The 12,310-nt window shown below is 44.8% G+C and overlaps 8 protein-coding genes and 1 non-coding gene across 9 annotated transcripts, besides 1 other annotated feature; 4 read left to right on the plus strand and 5 right to left on the minus strand.

Annotated features, from left to right (window-relative positions):
- Positions 1-7: 7 nt before the first annotated feature.
- Positions 8-79, minus strand: KLTH0F15290r. Its single transcript has one exon. It is a non-coding gene; the product is annotated as a tRNA-Asp (tRNA).
- Positions 80-139: 60 nt separating this feature from the next.
- Positions 140-401: a long terminal repeat.
- A 96-nt stretch (positions 402-497) lies between these two features.
- KLTH0F15334g (KLTH0F15334p) lies at positions 498-770 on the minus strand (the record flags this gene model as incomplete). Its single annotated transcript, XM_002554805.1, has 1 exon — positions 498-770. The coding sequence occupies one exon, from the start codon at positions 768-770 to the stop codon at positions 498-500; it is 273 nt and encodes a 90-aa protein (XP_002554851.1).
- A 1,345-nt stretch (positions 771-2,115) lies between these two features.
- On the plus strand, positions 2,116-2,859 carry NKP1 (Nkp1p; the record flags this gene model as incomplete). Its single annotated transcript, XM_002554806.1, has 1 exon — positions 2,116-2,859. One exon carries the CDS (start codon positions 2,116-2,118, stop codon positions 2,857-2,859), a length of 744 nt encoding a protein of 247 aa, XP_002554852.1.
- A 41-nt stretch (positions 2,860-2,900) lies between these two features.
- Positions 2,901-3,233, minus strand: RPP2B (ribosomal protein P2; the record flags this gene model as incomplete). Its single annotated transcript, XM_002554807.1, has 1 exon — positions 2,901-3,233. One exon carries the CDS (start codon positions 3,231-3,233, stop codon positions 2,901-2,903), a length of 333 nt encoding a protein of 110 aa, XP_002554853.1.
- Positions 3,234-3,785: 552 nt separating this feature from the next.
- ORT1 (Ort1p) lies at positions 3,786-4,622 on the plus strand (the record flags this gene model as incomplete). Its single annotated transcript, XM_002554808.1, has 1 exon — positions 3,786-4,622. One exon carries the CDS (start codon positions 3,786-3,788, stop codon positions 4,620-4,622), a length of 837 nt encoding a protein of 278 aa, XP_002554854.1.
- A 91-nt stretch (positions 4,623-4,713) lies between these two features.
- On the minus strand, positions 4,714-5,739 carry KLTH0F15422g (KLTH0F15422p; the record flags this gene model as incomplete). The annotated part of the gene is made up of 1 exon (XM_002554809.1): positions 4,714-5,739. The coding sequence occupies one exon, from the start codon at positions 5,737-5,739 to the stop codon at positions 4,714-4,716; it is 1,026 nt and encodes a 341-aa protein (XP_002554855.1).
- Positions 5,740-6,313: 574 nt separating this feature from the next.
- COI1 (Coi1p) lies at positions 6,314-6,704 on the plus strand (the record flags this gene model as incomplete). Its single annotated transcript, XM_002554810.1, has 2 exons — positions 6,314-6,345; positions 6,422-6,704. 2 exons carry the CDS (start codon positions 6,314-6,316, stop codon positions 6,702-6,704), a joined length of 315 nt encoding a protein of 104 aa, XP_002554856.1.
- Positions 6,705-6,964: 260 nt separating this feature from the next.
- Positions 6,965-8,300, minus strand: YRA1 (RNA-binding protein YRA1; the record flags this gene model as incomplete). The annotated part of the gene is made up of 2 exons (XM_002554811.1): positions 6,965-7,354; positions 8,049-8,300. 2 exons carry the CDS (start codon positions 8,298-8,300, stop codon positions 6,965-6,967), a joined length of 642 nt encoding a protein of 213 aa, XP_002554857.1.
- Positions 8,301-9,557: 1,257 nt separating this feature from the next.
- Positions 9,558-12,224, plus strand: AFI1 (Afi1p; the record flags this gene model as incomplete). Its single annotated transcript, XM_002554812.1, has 1 exon — positions 9,558-12,224. One exon carries the CDS (start codon positions 9,558-9,560, stop codon positions 12,222-12,224), a length of 2,667 nt encoding a protein of 888 aa, XP_002554858.1.
- Positions 12,225-12,310: the final 86 nt, after the last annotated feature.

The raw sequence follows: 12,310 nt of genomic DNA on the forward strand, positions 1-12,310 counted from the left end.
AAAAATTCTCCGCGACGGGGAATCGAACCCCGGTCCCGAGCGCGACAAGCTCGAATTCTAGCCACTAAACTATCGCGGATCTTGGATGTTAGGATGTGCGTAACACGTCTATACGTACTATTTGTTATTGTTCGAATTGTGTCATAAAACAATAATGGAACAAGGATATTCTGAGACAACGAAGGAACAACATCAGAGATAATGAGGAACACTAGAGATAATGAGGCTTGCTCTAGGTCTCCGGATCTATAACTATAAGTACTACTGCATCCAAGGCTCAGTATGAGATTAAGTAGAAGAAAGGAAGGAGGCATCCTTGGATAGAAGAATAATCGCGACTTTATAGAGGCTATTAACCGCCAACTTCATCATAACCCAGAAGCTCATAATAACATGCGACAAATCGTATTAGGGTACAGTAATAGCCAGAGGTAGATTCGAGACGCTGCGGGAACAATACCGGAGATGGCGAGGAAAACCTGAGATAAAGAGGCTTGCTATAAGTATCTAGATCTATAACTATATGTACTACTAGGCTCCATGCCTAACATTAGATTCAGTAGGAGAAGGAAGAACAGGGATCTTTTGGGGAGAACATCCATAATCATATCCATAATCATATCGAGCCGACGAATCGCCAACTTTATACTATCTGGAGCTTCATAATAAGATACGACACCTGGCAGCGCCGCCGCGGTAACTATTACTATGGAAAGAGATGCGGATATATTAACGGGAAGTGGCCCCATGTTTAGGAGAATAGACGGCATTAGCGAACTTTCTGAATTTCTAGGAGCTCTGAGACAATGGTTCGTTAGCAAAGCGATCGAGGAGGACAATAAAAAGTGAGAGAATTTATAGGTAGGTTGAGAGGAAGTGCTATTGGTTGGTGTGATGAATTTGTAGAGACAAATGATATCAACGAGACTACGTACGAGCAAATAACAGCCCCCTTACAGGACTACTGTGGTTGTACTGTCTCGAAGTTCTATCTTCGGTCCCAGATTATAAACCGAAGGCAAAGTGGTTCCCTCACTGAGTATAACGCTAAATTCAGGAACCATGTAAAACGGTTTCCTGAGAAAACTCGCCCTGACACAGAGACACAGTTATTGTAGTATGCTCAAGGGTTAAAAGCGGGTGCCAGAGATTATGTGTGTAGAAACAATCCTGACACTATACTAGAGTCTAAATAACTAGCAAACCTATGGGGATTGACCGATGAGTCCAGTAAAAGTCAAGGGACAGCGAGATTTACCTTTGAGTTCAAAAGGAGTGTAAGCAAGAATTCCACCGGAAGCAATGAAAACAATACCAATCGATGGAAAAGTCGGCGACACAACGGGAACTACCAAATCCAAGGGATAGGATCCCGTAAGAACACGGAAAACCCTAAAGTGTGTCTCAATTGCAACAAGTCAGGATATTATAGTAGAGATTATTCGGAGAGAAAACAGTCTGCAAGAACAACAGCTCCCATAGCATCTCAATCAGTGAGTATAAAACAGCCTAACGCTCAGAAAGAGAGAGTAACAAAACACAATCAGAAGGAAAAGAGAGTCTCCAAAACGGGAAACCGAGAGGAGATTACAATAGAAACACAGAAACGAGTGGAAATTAAAGCGGTGATGGACACAGATCCCTCAACTTCGTTCGCTCACATGAATTTCGTGGAGGGATCGAAGATACGACTAATAGTAAAGAGGCAGCAAGCTGTTAAGAGAAGGCGCATCAGGAAGACGAGAACAGGTTCGTAAAGCCCTCCAAGGGGAGCCGCCAAAGATAGTATGGACTATCAGAGGTTACAGGGATCATTAGAAATGAGGAGAGTTTTAGTAAAAGTACTGAAGTACCAACAAGGTCTCGAGAAGCACATAGCATAAATATGGGCAAACGCTAAGCATTACATGGTAATAGTTTGAAGTAAGGAACAAGATTGCTGCTCAAATAATTTCTCGTAGTCTAGTTGATAGCATGTTCGCTGACTTTCTTTGTTGGCCAGGCTCCATAATAAAATACGACAATGCCAAAGATGTTACGCGCAATCAAGCTCACGCATCTAATTAAAACACGTTGCTCGTCGCTCATCGTGCTTGAAGTCTTTTACGTGCGTCCATGTCCTATAACCAGTACGCAGAGTTTATAAGAGATGAAACCGAGCGCATGAGTAATTCTAGGGTGCAGCTTCCCTCAGATGCTGGGCTCCATCGCGAAGTCTCGAACACAATCGCGAAGGCGCTACAGCATGCCTTGGACTTGCATCGGAAAGAAGTCTTTAACACACGAAATCAGGACGACGTGCTGGCACAAGTCTTGAGCAAAGAGCAGGCTTTGCTGCGCGACGAACTCCAGCGCGTCATGGCCCTCGTCGGCGATCTTCCTCGTGAACAGATAGGATCAGACCTCGTCGACCTTCAGAGTGGTGGTGACAGTGGATTTATATCTCTTGAACGGCTACTAGACGATGTCGAGAAACTGCCGCGCGTTTCGCTCATCGACGAGGAGGATTCAGAGGGTGAGCCTCTCTTAAGAGAGTATAATGCTCTGCGGCACGCGCTGGGAGAAAAAGCCATGGCAATTCGCGAAGCGCAACGCTACCTGCCCAAATTGAAGCGACAGGCCCGAAGCTGGCAACAATTGCAAGGTGCAGTCAAAGATGTACATGGAGCGGAGAACGTAGATGTCTATTTCCAAGAGTACGAGTCCAATGTGGCAACTCAGGCCCACGAAGCGTGCCGGTTGGCGGAAACTGCGCTCAAGGCCAAAGGCGCGCTTCCGCGCGAGCAACTCGAAAGCTTACGCCGCATAGTCACTATGCTGAGAGCATTGCCTCGAAATAGAAAAGGGAAAGTCGATTAAACAGAAGTAGTATACTAATTACAAACTCTAGCTAGATCGCTCTAATCGAACAGACCGAAACCCATGTCGTCGTCGGACTCTTCCTTGGCTTCCTCCTCCTTCTCTTCAGCGGCCTCTGGGGCGGCGCCACCAGCGGCAGCGGCACCACCAGCAGCAGCAGCAGCACCACCAGCTGGGACGGTAGCCAACTTGGTGTTACCCTCGGCGATGATCTCGTCAATGGAGCCCTTGCCCTCGAAAGAAGACAATAGAGCGGAGATCTTAGCGTCCTCAGCCTCGACACCGACGGCTTCAACAACCTTCTTGATGTCAGCAGCGGATGGGGAGGCGTTACCACCTTGAACAAGCAACAAATAAGCGGCCAAGTACTTCATTTCTGGATATTTCTAATTTAGCAAAGTTAGGAGTTTACCTGACGATAATAGAATAATCAAATTAAGCGGGTCGATGCAGACTATTCCTTAGGCTTGATCAACTAAGAAGAAGAGAAAGAGAGTGCAAGAGAGAAGAGTTTGAAAAATCTGCGAAGAGATTGACCTCCATCAAAGTGAAAAAAAAATTGTCATGAAAAAAATGAGTGGTCAGAATCTACGAAGAGAATTTTTCTACTCAAACATTCGTACATAGTTATTCGGAACGCCTGAACTGATTACTTAATCATCGGACCAAAAGCTACCGAGGGCCGTTCAATCCTCAGTAGAACTCAGTACGATGATGTAATATTGAACGTACACGAATTTCGTCATTAATGATACACTATAAAGTCATCTGATGTTATAAATCATGCAATTCTTTTCGCACTGAAAATTTTAGATCGAACTTATTGACATCACTGTGTACGCGAATGTGACATTTATCAGTCATAAGCGCTCGAACTCTGGCTCATCGGATGGTTCTGGCTCCTCCGTGGAATTTGCAAAGCGCGCATGGACATTCAAGAAGCATTAAAGGACATCCTGTACGGTTCCATTGCCGGAGCCGCGGGCAAGGTCATTGAATACCCCCTTGATACAATCAAAGTGCGGTTACAAACACAGCCCGCACACTTGTTTCCCACTAGCTGGTCGTGTATAAAGTATACTTATGCAAACGAGGGATTCCTAAAGGGTTTTTATCAAGGTGTGTCATCGCCGCTAGTCGGCGCTGCGCTGGAGAACGCAGTATTATTTGTGACGTTTAATAGGGCGCAGAACTTTCTCAAGCAGTACGAATCGCTGTCGCCGCTCTCGCTAACTGTCTGGTCAGGTGCGTTTGCTGGTGCTTGTACCAGTTATGTGCTCACTCCCGTTGAGCTTGTCAAGTGCACGTTGCAGGTTTCGAATTTGAAGAACTCCAAGACCAGTCACTCTAAGGTATGGCCTACCGTCAAGCATATCGTCTCGCAAAACGGCATCTCGGGACTATGGCGAGGCCAATCGAGCACATTTATCAGAGAATGTGCAGGTGGAGCGGTATGGTTTACCACCTATGAAAGCGTCAAGCAGTACCTAGCCAATAAGAGAAATGATACGGAGAACCAAACCTGGGAACTCCTTACTGCCGGTGCCTCAGCGGGAGTTGCTTTCAACGCAAGTGTTTTCCCAGCTGACACTATCAAGTCCACTGCCCAGACCGAACACCTTGGAATTGTCAATGCCACAAAACGAATCCTGGCAAGAAACGGACCAGCAGGGCTCTACCGCGGGCTCGGAATAACACTCATAAGAGCAGCTCCAGCCAATGCCGTAGTTTTCTACACCTACGAGACGCTTTCGAATTTATAGACGTACACTAAAAACGAACTCTCGCGGCAACAGCTGCTTCTGTCTCACCGTCATCCATATTGCCAAAAGATCACTACTTAAAGTTTTCTACTTAACCCTGAGCTCTTGCGGTTGTCAACAGTTTGCGTTTTCTGCTAAATGCACGTAGTAACCGTAGTAGTTTTATGCTCCAGATAACCAATCCCTCCTTGAAAAAGAACAAAAATGCTGCTGTGAGAATGCTTTGAATAAGTTTGACCCCAATTCCACCGTATAAGCCAAGGATACCGTCTCTTTTGATTATTTCGCCCATCAAAGATAGAAGCGATTTGGAATTTTCGGCGGGCGATGATCCTTCATTCTTCGATAGGTGCATCCGCGCTTTCATTGTCACATACGGATACGTTGAACTAGTAGCAGCCAGTTTTCCTAAAGCACCAAGAATAAACGCCCATGACGGTGACAAAACACGCTTTTGTCGAGACTCAAGCACCCGGTTTTTCAGCTGTTCATAAACTGTGTATTGAATTATAGGGTTGATCACTAAGACAAGTGCAGGCTTTAGACCGCTAAAAAGTGCGCTGAGGCCCTCGGTTTTCGAAATGTTTGCAATTGTAGCGAGTACCCCGCGGTCACTTTTGTCTACGGTCATTCTAGTGTTGGCAACCCACAGCGGGTTGGCTATGACTGCATTCACAGAGCCTGCGATACTCCCAACCAACATCGACTCAGCGGTACTGAGTCTCTGTGTCCTTCTGGCTCTCATTAGACACCTAGAAGACGCCTCGTAGCAGTAGTAGTAAACAAAATTCGACAGGGTCATCCCCAAAACGGCGCTCTCAAGCCCCGCAAAAAAGCCTAGAATTCCGTTCTTCTCGTAAATTTCCCTTATAGTCTCGGCTACGGTAAGCTTGTCCGTCTCCGAGCTTTTCGTCTGCGTCTGAAGCCGGGTGGTGATCGCGACCAGCGGATATGTCAGTGCCATCGAGAGAGCTCCTCCAGCCCCTCCAGCGAGAGCATGTGTAAAGGCATCGGCCTTCGAAGGATCGATTTCAGATTTCATTGGGGATGGCTCATGAAATTGAGGCTTGGAAGCTTGGGAAATAACAACAATCATCATATAGCTTTTTTCTTTCATAAAGCCAAGAAGGTAACCAAAGGAAACGTACTGCTGAAGGCACCTTAAAGCTGCTGCGCCAATACTGGAATTTCTGTTCAGGAGCAGTGTTTTTTGCGAATTTCGGACTGCTCAGTTGCACCTAAAATATGTACATTAATGTAATCAGCGAAAAATCTAATCGCTTCTTACCTAACCAAATGTTGCATAATGATAATAAAATATGAACTGTGGAGGCTTGTTAATGATAACAGCACAAGCGGTTGAATGTACCATGAGGATTGCCGTCGAGGCAATCCTCTAATAGGGACGCCAAGCATCATAGATCAGATGCCCACCCCCCGCGAAGTAGTTTTAAGACGTGATAAAGTAACATTCTTATCGTTAAATAGTTTTACTAGCCTCGCAACAGTAGCTGGGTTAGCTATGCTTCTAAAAGCCTAACGAGGTGCAAGGCAAGTACGGGGTTGAGCGTTCATGTAGTGCCAGGACACCAAAATGGGCTATCTCCGGCCCACGTGACGCAAAATACAATATATTCAATAGAACATACGAACCTTTTCTCCGCATTATACTCAGGAAGACATCAGTACTGATGCCGTCACCTAATCCATTTCAAAACATCGGGTATGTCCTGATTATCCAACCAGTCTTGGAGGGGCTTTCATTAGTTTCACAATGACGTACTAACAGCACGCTAAAGGAGAAATCTGCTTTACCTCATCGGAGGTCTTGCCGTTTCTGTTTATATGACCAAAAAGCTAACAAGAGCGAACAAAGTAACTCAGTTTGACCGGATGCAGGAAAAAGCCAAAAACGAAGAGGAATACTACAAAAACTTGGCTCACGTTAAGCCAGGATTCCCTATTTCAGCAGATGACTCCAAAGAGACAAGGAAAAGTGAATTCGAAGGCTCAGGACTGAGCTATTTGAGCAGGAAGGGCGGGGACAGACTAGGGTTTTTCGACAGAAGAAACAAAGATTGAGCGCACCACTCCTGAGTTATGGCGTAAGACTTCTTGTGTATATGTACTTATTTATCCTTAACAGTTAAAAATTGCCAACAAGGCATCAAACAGCAATAATTAGCGTGTTCGCTTAACCATTCCCTGCACCTCTTAACATCAATAGATCTCATTCGAGAGTAAGGTGCACTTTACCGCCGAGCGGTTACGATTCAACGTAAAGAAAGTAAATCAACTAATTTTGTACATTTGATATAAACATTGACCAGTGTGCCCCGTATTTAATCCTTCTTCTCCTCGAAGTAGTCGGCCATCTCTTGGTCCAGCTGTTCCAGACTCTTCTTCTCAGGCTTAGGCTGCTTCTTCTTCTCTTCGCGCTTTTGCTTCTTGACCGCGGCAACCTTTTTGTTTGGTCCTCTCGCTGGAACTGGCTTTCTTTCCACTACAGCCTGGATTCTTGAAGCCAATGGCTTCTTTGTTGGATCAACAATCAAGCTTAACCTCAGTCTCGACTTACCACCGTCGATTGGGGCGCCGTTAAACTTCTTAACCGCCTCTTTAGCCTTTTCACCTGATTTGAATGTAATAGTTGCCATGCCAGTGGAAAGGCCTCTTTCATTGTAACTCAAAAGCACTCTTGCAATGCCGCCAATCTGAGTAGCAAAAAATTCCTGATATTAATTTTGTTAGTCAATAGTCTTGTCGAATCCGGAACCTCATTATTAGTGGAAGAGCAGATAGAACTTCATAATCCGCGAACTGAATTGCAGAAAAGTGCAACTTAGTTTCAATTGAATGAGTGACTCGCTTCCTATAAGGTTAGGAGCGACTCGATGCACAAAGGCAATCAGAGGTCGTATGCTTAACCTGTCAAACAAGTAAGCCTGCGCTCGTAAGGGCTTTATATTCAATGGTCCAAGGTTTCAGTAGGTTGACATTTAAGGACAGAGCTTGGTTGCGGAGGCGAAAATATGATACAACTTCAATGAAAAAGACTCCCAAAGAATTTCATCGAAAGATGTGTGAAGTGTCAAATCACGTAAAAAAGTGTTCCACAGAAGAAAACAAAATTAATTGCTCCTCATCGCACGGCAGTCAGCAGCCTTCAAAGAAAAAGCGCCTGTGCTTGCCATCATTACGAATGCCAACGGTAATCAACTCAAGCTTTAGCTTAACAATGTCCATTCGAGTTCCCAGCCTTGTCCCATTGCACCGAAGCACATGGTTTTTAACCTCGAGAGGGGCAAATGAGCCCTCTCAAACGGCGTTTTGAGCCCTTGTTCGAGCGCACGGTTCTACTATGATAGTCCGCCTCTTCCACTAGTCTGTGAACGACCGGCAAAAACGCTTCCTGCGGCAACATACTCTAACAGCATCTTGTTTAATGTCTCTTGGCAGCCCTTCGACGCTGACTTTGGTGCCGTAGGCACCTTCAAGAACACTAGCGGCCTTGTTAGGCGCGGCTCTTTGTCTAACAGCAGCTACCGAAGCACCGCGGCGGCCTCCACCAACGATTTGCTTGGAGACCTTCTTAGGCGCCTTCTTGTTAATCTTTCTGATAGGCTTTTTGTTGCTGCCGATAATCTCGTCGAGAGACTTGTCCAAGTTTGCAGACATTTTTGTTTTAGCTGTGGTTGTTGTAGAAAAGTCCGTTAAAACCTAAAAATCGGTTATTGGGAGTCTTAGAGTCGCTTATCTGCTGCTTGAAAGCCCAAATAAGTTTCTTTAAACCGGTTTAAAGTGTTGGCCATTTAAGTCAAAGTGGCGTATGTTTTCTGAAAATTTCCTCCTCTTTTTATACCCGTGAGCGAAAAATTAATTACTTCCTTTCTTGGAAAGGTTAGAGGGAGGAGCTGCCAATACCACGAAAAAGCACGTGGAAGGAAATTCTTTATCTCCCACCGCTGATACCAAGCGCATTGCTGAACTTCTTGAAGATCGGCAACTCGCCAAATGGACTCTTGGCATCCGCACGACCTCCTTTCGTCACGAGTTCCTCATTTTGGCTCTTGTTGAGACCATTCTTAGTCACGTGCATCAAATGACTCGCAATCTTTGATAGTCACAGAATGCTACCTTTATCCCGCCCTAAGAACGAGCTTTTGTATAGCACATCTTTCTGCCAGCTTTTAACCCCGAGGAGTATCTCTGTACCGTATATGCTGAGATGTCAGCGCAGGGCGCATGTAGGTTTCATTACTCGAGAGTTTCAAGTTTGCCCACCACTTGAGCCACTCTGCAACAGCACATCTCTGTAACGCAAAGGGCGCTGCTAGCGAGGGAAAGCGGAGGCTACAACACGACTACGAAGTCCCGAAAAGTTATCTTGCTTCTTCCTCATAGTCGTGAAGGTCGTACAGGCGCGTAGGTTTGCATTGCTTGTTAGAGAAACTCTACTGACTCGACTTGCCAATTCCTGGAGCCGTACTGAGGTTGGATACAATCCTCTATAAGTTTCCCACACTTAAGCGTTTCATTCACAAGTCTTAAAACTTTCAGATGGTGCCCAAGAGACACACAACTAGTTACCAACCCCTTCCTTTTTAGAACTCCAAATGGAACACTTTTTTCGTGTGTTCTTCATAATTACATGCTTGCGCTGTAGATATGGAGCATAAGCAAGTATTAGGGGCCCGAATATCCAAAATAACAACAGCCTGCAGGTACCGATGTTGCTGCGGCGAGAAACCGCTTCACTGCATACAGACGCAGCTGGGTTCATGAACCGTTAAAAAGTGTCGTCGATGATATATCATCATGGACGAAATTATAAAAGCGATCATCCATTCGCGAATCATCATCATCACTGGACTCGAGAATGCAGCTGTATTGTCAAATTCCAAAGCTGGCAAAGCTCGACCATCACCAGGTATTATGTTCACGCATTCGCATGCTATTAGGTCCGGTCTCGGTGGGCGCCTCCGACAGTCCCACGATGAACACATAAGTTACCGTTACAATGCCCAATACATCATCTCGGCAGAATTTGACAACAAAGTGGGACCGGTTATTAAGCACCAACACCCAAAACCTTTGGCGGGATTCAAAAGCAGCACCTCAAGGTCTGCGTCAGTGAATTTAGCTAGTCTGATGATACCGAACAGCGCCGAATCCCGGCCCGATGTGGCTGATTTCACAGTCTTCATACTCTACAAGGATAAATACACGCGAAACTATCATGTATTTCCCATTGCTGATTCCAAGCTACCTCAAAACGATGCTCGGTCTCCAACCATTTTAGAGGAGGATGAGCCGCAGTCTGGCCTCGCCGGCGAAGCCTCGACTAACCACAATGCAGACACGAAGGAACCTCCACTTTTTTTCTTGAGTGTTGTAAACGCGCTCCACGATAAGTCCAACGACCGCGGCGCAACCATTAAATCAATAGCGCTTGGCACAACAATGCAGAACTTCATAATATTCAAGCCCCTTCTGGCTATGACCCTGGACCTGTATATGCGGTCGAACGACGATCCGCGGCTTCTGATTGACTGCTTTAACATGATTAACAGTCTTGATCTTTCGTTCGCCAAAAGAACCTTGGCCAACGCCTCACTCCAGAATTTACTGAATTCTATCAGCGACGAGAATCTTATTGCAGAAATTTTTAACCCAATCAAGCAGAACCTCCAGAACATATTGCATTTGAATACGCTTCCGAAAGCTGACGTTTTTGGTAACAAAATAAGCTTTAAGCGACATTTGGTCGAATATCAGTTTACAAAATTCAAGCCCACGCTGCTTCCGCCTGCACTCTCGCGCATTTCACTCCAAATTGACTTGATCAATTTCGATCCGGTTAAGGTCAACATCAACTACAACGATCACGTACTGAAGTTTCTTCTCAAATTCATCCCTCAGCTGGATGAACTGCCGCGCTCGCGCTTCTCTTGGAGACTTTTTGTGAACTCTACCAAGCTCCCAAAAGACACTCTCTGCCAGTTCATACTGTCATTATCCAACTTTATCAAGCATTTTGACTTTCATTATTTCGAAAACGCTCAAGTAATAATATTCCCCTACATGGACATATCGTTTCTTGACGCATTAAGAGAGCAGTTAGTGCTTCAAAACGGGCGACGAATGTTCACGATCGTTGGAGTGAGCAATCCTATTTTTGAATATCAAAAAGATGTATGGGACTTTTATTACGACATGGACGCTGGGTCTCTTCAAACACGGGTCAGCAGCATGCAAAGCGTAGCATCTCTTCAGAGTATTTCTCAAGAGACAGCGAAATCATCAAAAAAAATGAAGAACATATTTCAAAAAAGAGCGTCATATGCTATGCCTCTCACAGTGCCTTCAAAAAAGTGTGGTCTTACTTGGAAAATGATAAACTACCTTGTCAATGAACGGCACGATAATGAAACGGTCTTGAACGTTTTCAAACGCATTAACATTCTGCAGCTACTGAGTCTTCTGAAAGACATCGACAATCGACCTCAAGCAGAGGCGGAGCTGAGCTTGAAGGATGATTACGTGGTAACCTATCGAGACTTCATCATATTCCCTGAGTTCTTTGAATACGGTACCCTCAAACTCATTAGATGTTTTGCACAGCTTGAGCAGGATCTGAATTACATTTTGTTTGATGGGAAAAAGTCAGGAGGTGGCAACAACTACAATGTTCTGGAGAGTATATTTGCATCTCTTAAACAAATAAACAAGTTCATGGCATCAAGCACCGCAAATACTGACAAATTTTTCAACATTGGATTAAATTTCCCATTAACGGCCATACAAAGAGAAGAAAGCCTTACCAGGAAGGACTTCTTGGACGTTGATTTGGAAAAATATTTTAGTGAGCTAAAGATGAGAAACTGCATGGAAATGTTAGATTCACACCATAAAGGAGTGGTCGATTATTTTGCAATGAAGAGGTTCCAAAGGCTACTTTTTCTCCCACTTCTGATTGACCCTGAAATAGAATACTGTTCTGATTATTCTAGTCGTTTTGGTCTAGCGGATGCAGCTCACGAAGACAGCGGCTCTAACATCAAAAGGATACTTATGTCAGAAATTAGTCTTTCTCCTATGTCAAGCATTTTCAATGACGACAGTCTGTTTAGAGATGGCAATTTCGAAGACCTTAAAAGCCGGACTTTGTCTTCGAAAAGTGGAAGTATTGGAAGAGATTCTTTTCGAGATCGGTCTGAACTCATAGTGCCCAAAATAAGAAGCGCATGCTTAGCCATCGTTCATCGAACACAAAAGCATGCCGTAGGAAGGCTTCTACTGGAGTACAAACTGAATCCAATGTTCCAGTCAATTTTTGCATCATTAAGGGAAGAAACAATTTCCAAAAGAAAAAGCGATATTGAGAAGCGCGATAGCCTTCGAAAGATCCAAGTTTCAGCCCATGAAGTTAACATGAATGTATCCCCGAGCAGAAGGAACTTATTAAACGATCTCAACGCGATTTCGCAACAGCAGGACGACATTAAATCTAAAATGGCATCGGAAGGGAAACCTGCTAGGGCCAGCATTCTTAGTACACTCAACCGCTTAACATCAGGGCTTGACGAAATGGAAATTTAACTTAAATGGAATACACTGCTGTTACAACAATAACGAAAAGTTTCAAGAGCTGGCGAAGAGCAGATACTGCGATCTGGGTTGACCCT

The sequence above is a fragment of the Lachancea thermotolerans genome (genome assembly GCF_000142805.1).
Source record: "Lachancea thermotolerans CBS 6340 chromosome F complete sequence".
Lineage (NCBI taxonomy): Eukaryota > Fungi > Ascomycota > Saccharomycetes > Saccharomycetales > Saccharomycetaceae > Lachancea > Lachancea thermotolerans.